This window comes from Melanotaenia boesemani, chromosome 14, assembly GCF_017639745.1.
Source record: "Melanotaenia boesemani isolate fMelBoe1 chromosome 14, fMelBoe1.pri, whole genome shotgun sequence".
Taxonomy (NCBI): Eukaryota; Metazoa; Chordata; class Actinopteri; order Atheriniformes; family Melanotaeniidae; genus Melanotaenia; species Melanotaenia boesemani.
In genome coordinates this window covers 6,274,175-6,292,724 of record NC_055695.1, presented here as the reverse complement: position 1 = coordinate 6,292,724, position 18,550 = coordinate 6,274,175, and the positions used below count along the sequence as shown (strand labels likewise).

Here is an 18,550-nt window from a genome sequence, read left to right as displayed (position 1 = left end):
ACAGGCTTTACAGGCTTTTCCATAAGATTTATTGTCGCATACTGTTGCACCAAAGAAGTAATCCACCAAACACAAATTTATTTATTGTTTTTCTTCCCTTTTTTTCTACATAGAATATATACATATATAACGCAGATTTACCTTCTGATCGCTTTAGTTGTTGCTCTGAATATTTTGCTGTGCAGTGCTGCTTCTGGCCAGTTCATAGTTTTCCTTCTAGCCTCCTATTTTTACACCATAGCATCACGCTAGTTTTCCAGTGTGCTTGAGATGATAAGAAAAGTTTTCATTTAGTGACTGTCACATTCAATGCAATGTCCTTTTAAAGTCACCCTGCAGAATGAACTTCATTGTGTCCTGTCTCCAAATAATTTGCAAAACCATTCATAAATAATAAAATTAGAATAGCAGAAATCTAATAATTCTAAAAATGTATTACAACTAATACATTTAATATAACAGAGCACATATGATGCACACACCCCGAGATTCACTTAATCAAAAGAAAGCGGCTATCTGTTTGATATGAAACACTTCAATACTGCGAACAACAGATTTCCTGAACCAAAGGGAAGACTGCAGACAATCTGAACAGAGGTGAGGTGAGACTTTTAGAGCTGACTCCCTCTGTGTTGCTTCTTTACGTCCCACAGCTACATTCTTACTGATGTTGCCCCTCTCACCTTCTCTCCTGAAATCCCCTCAGAGGGTTCCAGAACTCTGAGTGACCCCTGGTTGGAAATGGCCTGGTGAGAGCGCTGTAATAAACAGCAATCTTCACCCTAAGACCTCAGGTTTTTAAGTGCTTTATTTGTTTTATTATGTTTTGTTGTATGTTCTTATTTTAGATGTAAAAAAAAAACACAAATAAGGAACAAATATTAGTCAGCCTCATAATTTCTTACGCCGGAATTATACTAGGTGCGTTTGCGTCATGTTACAGATGTGCCACAGTTTTGTTCCGACCTGCATGTCGCGACATTTTATACCAGGAGCATGTCAGGTGTGGAGCGCCCATGAGTGCAGTCCACCACGAGATTACAGAATCACAGGAGAAGTGGAGAATCTTGTTATTGTCCACTTCCAGGGTAAACGTCTCGTCGTCTTTGATGACAAAAAAAAAAAAACACTGAGACCCCCCTGACCTGAAACATGAAATGTTTTCATGGTTCAGCAGCACAAATCGGCACGGGGGCTTTTATTTTGAAAAATAATGGAAGCTTTTACACTGGTCCTTCATCTGATTTCCTGTCTGCCCCGCTCACATTTATTCAGTTTAAAGCTACAGGCAGATAACGTCAACTATGTTTTAGTTTAATCTTTAAAATTAGATTCAGTAAACATCACATAAGTACTATATTAAGAGGTAATGGCATTGTAAATGGAAAGAAGAGCCACTTCTCTATCCAATATATATATATATATATATATATATATATTCATTAATTCATTTTTTCATTTATTTGTTGATGTACTTGTTTAGTTGTTTGTTTGTTTATAATCAGTGAATTGCCAGTACATATTTTATTGCCACTACAACTACTACTCCAGCTGAAGTGGTCATACTGGTTATTCCACTATAGTTTTAAATGTGGCTCTTAATTATGATCTGTAAAGCACCACCTTCCTATAAAGGAAAAATCAGATGACACTTCACTGTTAAGTCAAACGTTAAATAAAAAAATAAAATACTGTTGGTTTCACTGATAAAACAGAAAAAATGACATGTTGTCTTTGATATCTAAAATTAATTATATTTTCAATAAAAATCTAATTTAAGCCTTAAATGATCTGATCTGTTAAAATCATTGTTTCAGTAGTTTATCTACACAATATTAGATTTTATTAAAAAAAAAAAGTATTAATCACTAATATAACAACAATACAAAGTCACTTGAGGTTTTGTTTGTTGTAACTGATTTTGACAGTGTTGTTTTGGTTGAAAGGCACATTGCTTGGTACAGACCTGAGGGCAGAGGTGATTGAAAGTGACAATATTATTTTCTGCTCTGGTCTTCCTCATGTGTAGTTCAAATCTCTGCTAAATCCTAATAAATGCTCAATGACAGGAGAAGATGAATTACCAGAATCTGTGCTTCGAGTCATAGCGTTTGAGCTACCTCAGCAGTGATGGAGTTATGAATTCACACCACATTATGCTGAGACTCAGTTTCCCACTCTTCTCACTGATTGAATTTGAAAGAATTTTTAACAAGCCTTCTAAAGGAAATGAGAGAGACTTTGTATTTTTGAGGGCGTGTGAGTGTATTTGAATCTGTGTACTTTGTGGGTTCAGTGGAGAGCACCCCATTGCTTCAAATACAAACACAATGTGGGCCTTCCGCCTGAGCCACCTGTTCATAGCAAACATTGCCAAGGGAAAGATGCCATATTCACCAGGGTGAAGGCAGGAGGGTTGACATGGGTTTGGCCTTGCTCTAAACATATTGTAGGCAGACAATCTATGTGATTATGTTTTATAGCACACAATGATATTGTCCATATCATTTAGCTGTTGGGAATTTACTCTCTCAATTAAACCTTTACCAAACTCTTTAGTCATTTTGCTGCATAAAAGAAAATAATAAAATTAACAAAATTTACAAAACTATAGGACCATGTTCTATGTGCATCTGTTGCTAAACAACCAATACAACAATCTAAAAATATACTCAAATGCACAGTCACATCCAGTCATCATCTATACCACTTACGTAGGGTCACAGAGGTCTTGGAAACGATTCAAGCAGCTATTAGGCGAGAAGCAGGGTGCTCCCTGGACAAGTCGCCAGTTCACTGCAGGGCCAACACAGAGAAAAAAAAAAAAATACTCACTCTCTAATAGGGGAAATTTAGACACACCAACAAGCACGTATAATTATTGCTTTTAACCTTATTTATCTTAGAACTGTGAAGCACCTTGAGATGCTGTTGGATTCAAAAGTGTGCTAAACAAATGAAATATATTATTAATATGTTTTTGGACTGTGAGGCAAAGTTGGAGTACCCAAAGAGATAGCACACATGGTAATGAGTTCTCACACATGCAGCTTTCCTTTTAACATATTTAGGTTAAACTATTTGGACCTGAAACTAATGCAGAGGGATTGAAAGTACACAGATACTTCTAATATAATATGGTAGTGCAAATGTAAAACTGAACACTCAAAATCTCTTATATTTGAGTAGGCTGACTGTGCTTGAGTAAATATATGAGCTTATTTTGTGCTGGGGAAGTAGTTGTGAACTAGTTTTAAAATTCCCTGTCTTTCAGCTTAGGAAAAAAAAAAACTGACCTATGATTGCGTCTAGAGAATTAAACTGGTGAAACTGATGTAGCACTTCGAAAGGAGCAATAGAAATTGATAATAATAATGACTTAGCAGGTTGCAAGGGGGATTGCAGCCCCTAAAATCAACTCACTGGTGAAACCCATTTCATTTCATCTTCCCCCTGCAGGATGAACCATTTGGCCTATCGGGGTTTAAGATAAGACAGGGCTAGCTTATCACAGTCAGCGATAACTGAAGAAACGAACGACGAAGGGGATTTGCGAATACGCCTTCTGTACCTGTCCTCTCATGCTCTAACCCTCCCTCCTTCACTGTGTATTCCTTTTACAATACAAAGTGCTGCAAGTACTTATATCTTGCAAAGTGGAACTCAAGAGACACGGTGTCCCATTTGAAGAGGTCATTTATTTGTAAAGCATGAAATGAGGTGAAGATTAATCACCACACGAGGTAATCTGAGCGAGATATTAGTCAGAGGCTTTGTCTGAATACTACAGTGTCAGCAAAAAGGTCAACGGGCAACACGTACCTATTTAACATCATTATGTTTACTTCCCACACAGCTAACAGTTCCTGCTTAATGTTGTACAAATCAGTGTCCTGCTTTATGATTATATAACAGAAAATGAAAATGAACTGTGGGTAAATCTTTGCCACAAGCTTTTTTAGCCTTTTGTGTGTCATGGTTTGAATTCTGAGTGATTTACACTTTGTATCATTTAAACATCTGTGTGTTCCAGCGTTCCTCATTACTCCTGGTTTAATGTGATATATACCCTTTCAAAAGGCCACACTCCCTCCATCCATCATCTGCAGCCAAGGTTACTCAACCCATTCTGATTACAGCAGTCAGGCTTTTACTCTGACAAGAGAGAAGTGCAACATTTGACTGATTGGACAATGCAGTTCACATAAATTTACAAAATGTTTATTTCAGGCCGCACAGTAAAATATGACTAAAAATAATCCATCACTGGAGACAGCATTTGATATTCGCGCAGCATCCAGACAGAGCCATTCAATAGATAAAATTTTCAAACCAATAGTAAATTTCTTTCAAGAAGACCTTTTTTTTTCCTTGCTCCCACATAAACATTATCATATGAACAACGGAGAAGCAGTGCCAGGCAGGTAACAAAAACTGACACAACACCTCTGCAACTATAAGAAATCACAACAGTCTGGCATAAATACATTATATACATAATGTTTGTATGTTATTCATTAAATTACTCTTTAGAAATCAACTGCCATGCTAACCAGTGAATAAAAAAAACAAAACAAAAAAACAAGACAACTTTATTTGTACAACACATTACATGTACAAGACTATTTAAAGTACCTTGCATAGAACATTAAAAGCATTACAGGGGGAGCAAAGAAAGCATTAAAAAGTAGTAAAATTCATAATGAAATTATAAATTACATTAAAAAGATTAAAAGCAAGCTAAAAGTTACCTGGCAGATTTCAAACCCATGAAGAAATGTTTACATTTGGTGTAAGTTTAATCTCCACTGGCAGTTTGTTCCACTTGTTTGCACCATAACAGCTAAATGCTGCTTCTCCATGTTTAGTCTGGACTGTGGTCTGGACTAGTTGACCAGAGTCTTTGGATCTAAGACCTCTGCCAGGTTTATATTCTCTAAACATATCAGATGTATTCTGGGCCTAAACCATTCTGAGATTTGTAAACGATCAGTCGGGTTTTAAAATCTATTTTGTGACTGACTGGAAACCAGTGTAAAGATTTTAAAACTGGTCTTATGTGTTCAGATCTTGGTCCTGGTTAAAACTCTAGCAGCAGCAAATATGAAAGCTTTGTTAGTTTAACTGATGTCATCTTCGTTTTAATTTGTATTTAATAGGTAAACCAAATCCACTACCAGTTCAACAGCTTTTGGATACCTGGTAAGATACAATGATATCATCTCAAAGACATTTATTTGTCATGTTATGTGTATGTTAAACTCCACATGCTAAAATATATCAGGCTAACAATTCATGGAATAAAGTCAAACAGATATACATTTAAAAGGCCAAGCCAGGCTTATTAACACAAAAACTACCTACAGATTTTAATACAGAAAAAAAAGAGGCACATCACAAAAACTGATGAGAAAATAATGCAAAATCAAAATATTAAAATGTTCAAATTACATAATCTGAACAGACGTGGCAGACCTTTTCTGTATTTGTAGCCAATTTTATTTACATCCATTTATTTATTTAAAAAGCTTTTATTTCATATTTCTAATTGCTGCAGTGTGCATTCACATGAGCCAAACCTTTTTAGAGACATATTCAGTTCCTCACCAGAGCAGTGCTGCATCAATAAATACTGAAGGAAAAGATGAGACAAACAACAAAAAGGAAAACTCACTCATCCATATGTCAATGCCGGACGACTTCTGTTTCCATCACATAATAGTAAAACATCAAATCCTAGTGGTCCTGAGATGATCATATTTCTATAAGATTCTTTACGGCATTCATTCTTTAATTAGGATTGTTGTTAGCAGCATCACAAAGCTGCAGCTATTCTTCCTTGGGTCCGTCATATTTAATAATCATTCATACAATGAAAATACATCTGATGATGAGCCATTTCCTCTGCCTATTGTTCTACATGAGCATATGTTCTAGCTGTGTTTACCCACAATGCCCTGCATTGAATCCAAAATGCCCTCTGTTCACTTAGTGCGAAGACCTATGTTTGTAGGAGGACCACAGTTTGCTTCTTTTAGCTGCATTAGAATTTGATTACACATTCACACCTGCCCAAACGAACTCAACTTTCAAAGCAAACAAACTAGGATTCAAGTTAGTTTCTGAATGCACCAGCCCTTGTGATTAGTGTTGAAAGCTTCAGGATTTAGGTGTTCACATCAGTTGTCTCGTTACCTCCATTGACAAAACCGTACATAAGGAGTTTGCCTTTCAGGTGGTTTGGATTACTTTTGGCTTCATTGTTTTTTTGCTTTTTATTACCTTTAAATAATTTTCCATATTTCTAAGCACAGTCTAGCAACTAGCTAAGTGTATTCTTCTGCTTATTGGATTCTATTAAACTGACAGATGCATTACCGCCACTAAGAGGTGGGAAGCTGTATTATATCAGAGCTTCTCATGAATGACAGCTTCTCATGTCTTCAGTCAATAACCTATGCAGTCCCACAGCCCACAGATACAAAACTGAAAAGTTTTGTGGCCCAAGCATTGGTGGGTACCCCTGTTGGGGTTCACCGCCAGAGGGAATGGAAAGTTGAGGATTCTGCGCTCCTCTGGATCGCATATGATGTTCCAAGAATCTGTTGGAGCCCCACTGTTGTCTTCACTCCCCACTTTGTTTCCTCCATTGCCACTTGGTAGTTGTCAAGCTTCTTGTTTTTATTGATGTTGCTGTCGTTCGGTATCACTTCATCTGTCGTCACTGCATTCTTTTGTAGTTTGCTGGCTGGTTGGTTAGCCATTATCAGCTTATCAGTCTGGGTCTGGAAGTCCAAAAAGATGTTGATTCTGGCATTCTCCACCACCTTATTTGGCATCTCCATTCTTAAATCTGGGACTTTCAGCTCAAACTTGGTGCAAATGTTCCTGTAAACTATTCCAGCCCCCCTGGTTATGACACTCAGTTTGGACACACTTTCTCATTTAATTAAATGGCAAAGTGTGTCCAAACTTTTGACTGGTAGTGTATGTCACAACGGCCTGCATCTTACACTCTGTTGATATGCACATCAAACTCAACTTTATTTGTCTATGGCCAATTCACAACAAAGTCATCTCAAGGCACTTTACAGACATATTCATTTAAAGTCAATTAATGGTGATCCAATTAAAACAAAACCACATTGTTCAATGTATAAAAATAATTGACTAGGTTAGAAAAAAACAACAGAAATACTGACTCTTAATCCCCCATCCTGAGCATGCATGGGGCGGTGTGTGACAAATGACAATGGCTTTCTAGAGTCACATCCAGGATTTGTTTACTTCAGTGTAATAAATCATCTTTCATCTACTCTCTTAAGCACTTGTCTGGTAAAATGACAGTTCTTCACATTTTTGATTATTTTGACATTACCTACAGAACTGTTTCTAAGAGTCTCAATAAACTGGATTTGATCTGCCATGTTGCTATCTACTTTGTCACTAGTGCTCTTCTCAGCACCCATTATTATTATTATTGTTATTATCAGTCATTTGAAGATGCAGTTTTTCATTTTTTATATATTTTTACTTTTTATAAGATTATGTATATTGTATATTAACTTAATTGCTATTTATATATACTATTGTAGGTTTTTCTGACTCTTCTTATGTTTATGGCCTCTGACCCAGAGAACCTTGGTCAGATAAAAATCAGAAATAATTAAACAAAAAGGAGATGCCTCTTTGCACAGCCTGCACTTGGGGTACGCTCTGTGGTGGTTCATCCTGGCCTGTATTGCTCATGTGCTCAGTTACTGTTCTTGTGTCACCATGATCAGTACTTTAAAATAATCCTCTTCTAGCCATTAATAGGGCTTCTTAATTTCAGATACATCTTCAATCTGTCAGTGTTATATGTCATGTTTGTGTTTATTCTTTCATGATGGTTATATATATATATATATATATATATATATATATATATATACAGATCAGATCTTCACCAAGAAACACAGGATAAGTTAAAATCATAAATTAATAAAAATACAGGAAAAGTGCTGTCAGGGTCTGGAACCCCGTGTGAAAAAGAGTGGGTTGTTAAAACGCCGTCAATCTCCACAAGGACAACGTCAATGGGTTGCCCTATTAATGTTGTGTTTATGCTCAAATCCATCTATAGATGGTTCATTTTTCCATCTTGCCTCTGCACATTTCGCCATTATAAAACAGCAATGACATATGAATGGGGCTTGTTATGCCATGTGTGCATTAACCATGTTAAAATCATTAATTACATGAATTAGTTACTGCCGTTTACTCATTATTTTTCACAGCCTTAACACAGAAAAACATTTTGAAAAGTTGATTTGGAAATTCCTGATCAAAGTTTTCTTTTTTGAGAACCTTTTTAACCTTGAATGTGTGAGCTTCTGCTGCTTTACTTTTGTGGAGTTAGGCTCATGGTTCTCTTATCAGTTTCTTCTGACAGCAGGTTAGCTGTGGTCAGAGTAAAACCTGTGGTCTCATCTGCTTCTACAGCAAGTGAGAGTACTTTCTCTGAAATTGGGAGAATTTGTCTCTGGTAGGTACTGAACCAAACAACTTGACACTGCAGCAAGTCAGTGCTTCTATGTGGAGAAACACACACACATATATATGTGTTTGTGTGTGTGTGTGCGTGTGTGTGAGAGTATTAGGGGTAGGGGTAATTAATTAATTAATCTCAAGTCATCACATTTTAATAACAAAACAATATATGCCCCAAAAAGTTTTTTTTTTTTTTTTTTTTTTTTTTTGTGGATTTTAAGTGGATGACTGAATGAAATATCAGATTTAGACATAAATATTGTAAACTCAAGCTCTAGTAATGTCTGAGAAAAATGCATTTAATTTGCATTTCACTATACTTGCATTTACGTCACTCTAAGTCTCAAATAACACCGAAGAAAGTCACTAGATTCTTCATCAGTCGCTTCTTTGAAATAGAGTCACTACAGGGTCTGAAAACTCGCTAAATACAGCACCAAAGTAGCTAAATTGACAACACTGATTCAGCTGAGCTCAAACACATGTCTAAATTTATTCAATGTACCAGAAATCGTATATTGACAAACATTTGACATTGTTTGGAACGCAAACTGAATTTGACATGTATTCATTTTTTTTAATGAGTTATTTTATTTGTAATTAATTAATAGAAATTAACATGTTAAAGTCCCGCTTCTCACATATATGGATATGTATATTCTTATTGACAAATATCCCCTGTGTGATTGCCTCTTTTTAATTTTCTTTGTAGTCATTCTCAGTGAAGTGCACAGTTAGATGGCAGATGTCCTTAATTTTATCATTTAAGGTCAGAACTTTGCAGCTGAGATTGAAGCTGCGGAGCGTGGGTTTTATCTCTGCTTTGGTTCTTTGGTCTGTGTGAGGTCTCTCTGAAGCTTTGCAGGTTCATGTTTTGGATCATGAATGAATTAGTTATAGTCTGTTATCGACGTTACTCATGTTGGCAGCACTTTGAGGGAGACCACAGCAAGTTTTTGGTACATTGTGTTCCACTTCCATAAATCCAGTAATATGTTTACCCATCAGAAGGAAATATTAGTTGATCAAGTCTTGCTCTGAATCAGTACAAAGATGGAAGAAGGACACTCTTTTCCTCTCCAAGCTTTTCGAATGAAGGAAAGCATCTCTTTTCTCTAAAGAAAACAGTATTTCCTCGTTTCTGCCAGATGGTAGAAAAATAAAGCACTCCAAGTATTTAAATTCATGCAGAGCTCTCTGCTTAGCAGAACTTCATATAAAGGGTTACACTGAATTATGTGTAAAACGTTATTTCATATGGAATTTTTAAACTAAAAACCTTGAACTTTTTAGTTTTGTAATAACTTTTTAAAGAGCCACATCATTGCCAAATACAATATCAGTTGAAGTAGCTGCGCCTTGGGCAAATCTGCACAAAAATATCAGGAGGAATGTATACTGCCTGGTTTTATTGACTGAACTTCAATATTCTTTGATTCCTTGAGTTTTGCTTTCCTTCAGCTTATCACCCTGCCTTTAACATACAGTTTCTGCATTTCCTGACCCGTAAAGTACGTGTTCCGTTTTTTTGCACAAGTGTCGAGAAGTCACAGCAGCTTAGAAGCTGTAAGACGGAGATAGGCAGGAACAGAGTTCTGACTTTGAAAGAAAACAAAGCTCACTGAAATCCTTCAGTGCTGCTCCTTGTTCTGGTTTGTCAGCTGTCAGTTGTGATCATATATGAATATGTCTAAAGATACTACTATTTAATGAATCATGCACCAGGGAATTAATTTACATTAAAAGCATCACAGGCAGCACTCACGGTGGAGGTCAGGCATAGTAGTTGTCAGAGGCAAAACAGAATAACATGAAAAGGCAACAAAGCCTGTAAGGGCCTTTTGTTCAGGCTGCTTTCACCATTTGTATGTCATTTTTAGCTCTCACTTTGTTCTCTCCCTCATTATGGAATGCATTTTTTTGTTCGAAAGTAGACCTTTTTCCAGTATCACCTTGTGCCTCATTCATTTTGATGCATATCTCTGTGGTGACGGGGTTATTAAAGACAACATCTGTCATTTTTGCAGGTGGAGCATATTTCCATCTCATGTGACATCCATAGTGCAGATTTTAGGTGTTTTTTTCTTTCTTTCTTAACGTCTTAAAACAGTCCCTATCTACCTCTCTGATTTGATATTTGATCTTCCAGCCAGTTTTACATCATTCAGGTTGAGTCAGGAGGGTCAAGAGCTTTTTTTTTTTTGTTTGTTTGTTTTTTTAACATTGCCAAAGGACATAATATGGAGCTAGGATTTGAATATCCTCTTGTTACCTTCTCTGTCTTTCTTTTCTTGTCACATATTCCACTAGATGAGTTTTATGCAAAATATGTTTCTAGAGGATGGCAGTGTGTGTCTTAAGGTTCAGTGGCTGTGACCTCCTTCTATACCTCAGTATTACAGATGACACAAAGTATATTTTGAATGAATTCCATCTGCTGATCATTTTTGACTATTTATTTATTTATTTATTTTTTTTTTTTTTGACAATGTTTGCATATGTAAATAGCCCCAAAGACTTAGATGAGTTTAAATTGTTTCATTCATTCCAACAGGCATCTAAATTTCTACAACTTGAAATACTTTTGATAAAGGAGTGACAGAAAAAACTTGAAGACATTTGTTATTAATGATATAAATTATTTATTTATTAGTCAATGTAGTTTTTCCAATTGTTTTTTTTTTTTTTACTTTTTTTCTTGGAGAAAATAATAATAATAATAATAATAATAATAATAATAATAATCACATCCATCCAGGAGCATCAAAAAAAAAGAAAAAAATCCATAAATAGAGAAACTCAAAACAAAACCAGAACAACAAAAGATCTACAGTTATTGCAAAGTGTACAGTGGGTACAAGGGGTGCATACCTCCCTCATTAATGCTTGTCTTCACAATCCAAAGCATTCAATGTCATACGTGACCTCCCTTGGCCCACTTAATAGTTCTCTAGGCAGCAACCTCCCTGACAGCACTGACAGGTGATCTCCTTACAGTTGTCTTCCTCATTGTTCAGGCGAAGCAGCTCATTTAAAGACAACAAAGAAAATGTTGTTTTTATTCTGCAACAACAAGCAGTTTATCCTGAAGTTTATCACATAACGAAAGGTCTCATCAGGTCTCGTCCTAAATGGACAACATTGGCGGCTTGTGCTGTGATAGATAATGCAGAGATAACCTGCACATCTCTGTTCTTTAACATGATTGGACATTAATTGTATGTTATAGATGCAAAGATATTCATAGACAAGGTTAAGAAAACTTTATTAGCTTCTCCTGTTCTCATTTTAAAAGAAGGAAGATAGATGCATAAACTGATCTAAAATTTGAGGATGCAAGTCTTTTTTAAACAGAATTTGTTTTAATACCTATGATCATCACATCTTTCTTGTTTTTCTTATTTTATTTCCTCCAGGGAGTTTGGGAGATGGAAGGTGAACAACTTGGCAGTAGAACGGAGGGATTTTCTGGAGTCTCAGTTACCTCTGACACCTGAGTTCATCAGGAACATTCGACTCCTGGGCCGCAGGCCCACCACCCAGATGATCACTGACAACCTCATCAGGAAGTATGGAACACACTTCCTGCTGTCAGCCACACTGGGAGGTAAAGGGAAAAAAGAAGTTGCTATGCTGTTTACATATTAACCACAATGACAAACGTAAGCCTGTTAATAAATGGCACATTTTGGGAGTTTGGTTGGTCGCTCAGTCAACATATAACTCCTCCTGTCCACAAATAGAAATGTCCTGCCGTGGCTTTTCACTATGGTTTTATTTCTGTTCCTTACTCTCTATTGTCATTAGTCTTGGGTTTTGTTATCTGGTTTTTTGTAGTCTTTCCCCTTGTGTATTCTGTTTTGCTTTCTGTTCATCAGCACACCTGGTTTAATTTGCTCATTTGCTTCACCTGCTCCGCATTAGTTGTCCTCAGTATGTATGCTCCACTCTCTCAACTAGATTATTGTTGCATTTCCTCAGTGTTGTCATAACTTTGTCTTTTTCCAGTCCAGTCTATTTTTGGTTTTTATTTGGGTATCTTTCTTTGTTTTTTAAACCATTAAACTGTTGGAACGTGCATCTGCCTGCCTCTCAGTTCTGCATTTGGGTCCTAGCACCTCGTCTCCTGTGTTCCCCTTTCATGAAAAGTTCTTTGAGACATAAAATTCTATGCACTATGAACTAATCAGACCATTATTTGGTGCAGATCTAATGCATCCTGAATCCTGTGCTATTCATGAAGTGGACATGGCAATTGTGCTACCCATAGTGTGGGATTGCACTTGTGTGAATGGGTGTATAAGAGGCAAAAATAATTCATTTTGTAAAAGGCACAAAGCTCTTAAGTGCACAACAGTTATCGCTCTGACTGACAGTGCATTCTTTCAATTCTTTTATTTATTTATTTTTTTCAGCTTTTGATGCAACAATAATTGTAAATTAAAAGGGATATTCGGCCTTTTTCAACAACTGCTCTTGCAAACAAATTTAAGATTGTGGTATTCATGAAATTCTTTGTATCTTGGCTTTGTTCTTGGCCAATACCAAATCCTATGAACCGGAGTGGCGACCTGCTTTAAGAAAACTGGCATTTGTATTGTATTCTGCTCTTTAATTCTGTAAAATACAATAAAAAAAAATGCAGTAATGTGATTTGTTAGATTTTTAAATAATTTGTTGTATATTTACAAAGCATTTTGTCAATTTGAAACAAATAGCAAAATAGTGCAGATCATGTCCTAACAGTATAATTTTCCTGAGGGGAAAATCAACACAAATTGGTTTCATTTCATGTATTTAAGAGCAACTTGCAGTCAAAAGATATCATGATATTGCTGGTCTTTTTAACACCATTGGTGCAACAGACTGCACACACTTGTGCATAAGCACTCTTGTCATCCATTCCCTCAACAGCAATCACTACATAAATGTCCAAGTCACCTTAAACTCTGACCTCCATGTGCTGAGTGTGGTCTTTAATAATTAAAATTTTGTTATAATACTTAGGAGATAGAAGGTTATGCCCTTTCTGTCTGGTTAATAACATCATTGATCTCCTGGGTAATTAAACCACTAACCAGTCTTTAGACTCACCAACAGGTTTCTTTTCTTCACATGCGTGCACTTCCTCCCTCGTTGCGCTGCATCTTAAAAGGATGCTGGATGTGTTTGTACACAGCAGGTGGCAATTTGCTTCACTAACTGTAGAAAGCACAGAAAAGAAAGATGAACCTTTATTCCATGTTGTACCTCTCCACCCGTTAGCCACTATACCATGGCCATGGGACCAGAATGTAGTCTCGCTCTCCAAGTTTGGGAGTAATTGATTGACCATTTATACATTTAGATGCTATTTTATCATTTTAATCTCCCTGTGTGATTATTTATAACCAAGTGTATCACTGTAAAAATAAAGACAAACAGGTTTCAGTGCACATTTTCATTAATATTTTATATTTATTATTTTATTAATTCATTCTGTTTATTTTTCCTTGTCTGTGTCTGCTTGCACATGGCCCAGGCGTGCCTATGCAAGGTAGGGCCAGCAGGTAAAGAGAGTTTGGCTTTCACAAATCTAAGAAAGATACAAACACTTCAGCATTATATATAATATAGAAACGTTTGGTTTTCGTAAAAAAAAAAGAAAAAAAAAGCTTTTTATTATAACTTAGGAACAAATTCAATTACAAATACTTGTAAGATATTGGTGAATTACTGCCATTGTTCCAGACCAGAATAAATGTTTGTCTCGATTACGCCTTCCCAAGTCTAGTCCTCGAGAGCTATTATCCCGCAGCTTTTAGATGTATCCCTTCTACAACACACCTGAATCAAATGAATGGATTGTTACCAGGACTCTGCAGAGCGGAGTAGCATGTAGATGAGGGAATTCAGCCATTTGATTCAGGAGTGTAAGAGAAGGGTTTCATATGAAAGTCGCAGGACAGTAACTCTTGAGGACCAGATCCCTGACCTAGATGATGCAGACCACAGTAAAGTATAGACTTTGTGACAATAGATGCTGTCAGAATTTCTTCTTCCGGGTGTTTCATTTGGAAAAAGATAGAGAGGGTACATTACTGCAGTTTGCTCAGAGTAAATAAATAACGCATCACGTCAAAATTTCATGCCAGAGAAGGAAGCAAATTGGTCTTCAGTGAAGTATGACTACATTTAAAAACATGTACAGTGTAAACCTGCCACTCCCACTCTTAGTCACCCTTGACCAAAGTTTGTTTTTTTTCTACAATCTGATGAATGACCCAGCACTAATGGCCCTCTGATTTCACTTAAAAAAAACAAACAAACAAACAAACAAAAAAAGCTAATTTAAGACACCAGAAAAGGGCATGTTTTGATGAGCAGATTTGCTTTTACAGAGCAACACTTGTCAATTACTTCAGACCCATCTCCAAGCTTTGAAAAAGTTGCTGTGGTGAGTGGCTGCATATAATGTTACCCTCCCAGCATCCATAGCAGATGCAGCCGTGCACTCTGGCTCTCTGCCAGCGCTTAGTGCTATGAAGAGAGGAGAATGAGGAGTTTGCCTTGGATCTTTGCCAGCAAAATGCTTCTGTGGTTCTGGATGGATTGCCTCTACGTTCAGAAACATATGGACTTAATGAAATTAATAAATAGATTGTGAGATTAAGAGTGTGCCCTTCAGCAGATGAGTATGTAAGGCAGCAGGCAGAAAAATGGCTCTGAAGCATTAACACTGCATTATAATAAGAAAGATGATGTGCAGTGTCTTAGGAACTCTCAAAGCATACAGTGTGCTTCCATGGCCCCTAGACTTATGAGGAGCTGATTGCTATGATCACTGGCTCCAGATACAGGGTGGCATAGCTTATCCTAATTGTGGTTAAGTGTCTTTATGCTTCAGAGGCTCCTGCGCTGGCTGCACATAATCACCTGGAATTTCATTTAAGTGTGTCTCCAGGAGGAGTTTTAAATTGGTTGCTGTGTTAGGCTGCAGATTAATTGGCAAAGATTAAGCATAAAAAGTTATAATGAGCTTTGTTCTGCTATTAAAGGTGTGTCAAATGGAGGCAAAAATAAAAACTATACAGATGTTCTAAATGAGTCCCAGCAGCTGATGTTGGTAGCACAGGAGGAATAGCTGTCGTCTGCCAACCTGAAATTCGATGGATTGATTCCAGGTTTACTCTGACTACATACCGAAGTGTACTTGGGCAAGACTCTAAAACTCACGTTGCCTCCTGTTAGAGCAGAAAAGACAAACTAAGAGCCTGTTTACACCACAATGCTGAGACAGTAAAAAGCAAAGGCTTTGTTGCTTTCTGACCTCTTGTTTACACAGTTTTGGGTGGATAAAACTACAAAGATTTGACAACGGCCTCCAGGGTGAACTTTTCTCACAGCGCAAGCCAAATCCTGTCAGTGGAAACTGGAAGTGGAATCTTTTTGCAACGATGACATATTTCACGTCATCTTGCACTTGAGCACTCAGACCCTGCTTCATCCTCAAAAAGCACAACAACAACAACTGTGGATTGCAGTTTGTGCCGCTGCCTCTTTTTAATTTATTTGGTCTGTTGAAGCAAAACCCGTTTCTGGAAGAGTATTTATGCCGTCAGCGAAGACGCAGAGGTTACACGTACCAGATAAAATGTGGTTGACACTTAACTCTTCTGTTGTTGTGTTGTGTTTTGTGTTTTTACTGCCCACAAGAGGCTCAGCATGCACACTACATCATTTCTGGTCCTCTTTGCATTTTCTCCTGCACGGACATAGTTTTCATTCTGCTTTTTCATAGAAACATTTTCTGTGGGAACACTATCTTGTAAACAGGGCCTAACAATGGAAGTACTGTGTGTGTGAATGTGTGTTTGTGTGAATGGGTAAATGTGACATGTAGTGTAAAGCACTTTGAGTGGTCAACATGATTAGAAAAGCACGATATAAGTACAGTCCATTTATTCACAGAAAATCCAAGAACTGACACAAGTTTGCTCACACTGTGACTGACAATTGATTTCTTGGAAATGCAGTGTATAAACAACTCAGCAAAGTTCTTCACACTTAAGAAAGATAAGGATGCACACACATAAAATCATTCAAACTCTTAACAGTTTGATTTTATGTCAAGAAAGTACAGCTCGGTCTATGAAAAGGTAAGAGTGGGATTATACTTTGAGGATCTAAATGGGAACAGATAATGTGCACACCCAATCAAAAGATACAAGACACGAGTTTTTTTAAGGAAATATGTTGGGTTTGTGTGTGTGTGTGTGTGTGTGTAGGAGAAGAGGCCTTAACGATATTTGTGGACAAAAGGAAGCTGAGCAAGAAGGCAGAGGTGAGCGATTACTCGGGCAATTCCTCCACTGTGACTTTGGAAGCTCTGCACCAGCTGGCTGCCTCCTACTTCATTGACAGGGAGAGCACTCTGCGCAAGCTGCATCACATCCAGATTGCCTCCACTGCCATCAAGGTGATGCATCTTCTTCTTTTCTTCTCCTTCTTCTTTAAATGCTTTAAAATGCACAGTCGGCATTTTATCCTGATTGATTTTCAGTCCATAATCAATCACAGACACCATCATAAAGTAAATTGTACTTGACTTAAAGTTATTCTTATCTCACTTATCATGACATCTTCATTCTCATTTGTAAAGTTACTTACTGTATTAATGTCTTGGAAAGCTTTGAATTTGTTTAGTTGAGTTAAAAGAGGCAAGATGTCTACAGTAGTAATTCAAGACTAAAGTTTTTGAGCTGTATATAAGAAAAAAATGTTAAGGTACCAATCTAGATTGGACTGCCTACAGTTGGGGTAAACATTAAGCAAAAAAAAAAAAAAAAAAAAAAAAAAAGGTCCCTGGTTTGAATCTGTTAAGGCCTATAGGGATTGGAGTATGCATTTTCTCCCCTTCAATACACCATGTGTTCTATACAGATGCTTTGGTTTCCTCAAGCAGTCCAAAAACATACGTGCAGTTAATTGATGATTCCCTGATGAAGCCCTGTTTCAAGGGGTCTGACTTTGGATGGGATGGTTTGGTTTGGGTTGGTAAACCCTGATCTGTGTCAGATATCCAAAACCTACATCATCCCACAGTATGTTTAGGCTAGATAGCAATACATACATCAGCTACATGATAGCGAGGCACAACACCTTCCTTGAATTATAATGTAGACCTACATGACACAGAAACAAAGGTTGAGATCAGCAGCCATCCAGCTGTCTGTGTTCTTTCTTCTTGACTCGTGGCTTTAAACAACAAAAAAATCCAAGGTTTATTTACACATGTTGGTTTGTTCTCATTGCCAGAATCACACGGGAAGGGATACTTCTTTCGACCAGTCATTGAGGTAGCAGTGTGTCAAGGGTCACCCTTTAGGGTTAGATTGGTTTGGACACCACACACATTTTTGCTTGTAGAAATGCAAAATAATACATACCAACCCAGACCCGTAGGTGGAAAAATAAAGGCTTAAAATGACCTTATGAAGGAGTCTGAGTGTGCATGCTCCTGTTTGTCCTGCTGTTCTTGTGATGGCAACCTGCCCAGGGTGTACACCACCTCTCACGCCAGATGGCAGCTGGGATAGACTCGGATAAACTGGTGCAACCCTTAAATCTGGCAGCCCTGAATAGGATAAAGCCAAAATGGCTTATTCGAAAATCTGGATTTACCAAATCAGTAATCAACCGATATGATGAATGACCATTATCCGTGGAGTAGCCTGGACTCAGATGCTTTTCCTCTGTTAAAATATAATTATTAAGTATCAGACTGTCTTGCCCAGTGTGACAGTGCTCGACTTTCATCTTGCTGCTACCATCATATGCAAAAAGAAACTGCTATAGAAACTTTTGGGATAACAATAATGAAAATGATAGGATCAAATATTTTGTCCAATATTTGTGTCACACTATATTGCATGCGATTTCAAAAAGTAGTTAAATAATTTAAAGAATGAAAATATTAGTTTCTTTAGTTCAGCATTTAACATTACCAAATGTGCATATACATTTCTTTCTTTCTTTC

The 18,550-nt window shown here is 37.1% G+C and overlaps 1 protein-coding gene across 1 annotated transcript in view; it reads left to right on the top strand.

Moving 5' to 3' along the window:
• Nucleotides 1-18,550, top strand: part of brinp3a.2 (bone morphogenetic protein/retinoic acid inducible neural-specific 3a, tandem duplicate 2) — a 58,128-nt gene that overhangs the window by 20,039 nt on the left and 19,539 nt on the right. The window contains exons 3-4 of the mRNA XM_042007202.1: nucleotides 11,949-12,139; nucleotides 16,800-16,990. Coding sequence (XP_041863136.1) covers nucleotides 11,949-12,139; nucleotides 16,800-16,990 — 382 coding nt within the window. The remainder of the gene's footprint in view (nucleotides 1-11,948; nucleotides 12,140-16,799; nucleotides 16,991-18,550) is intronic.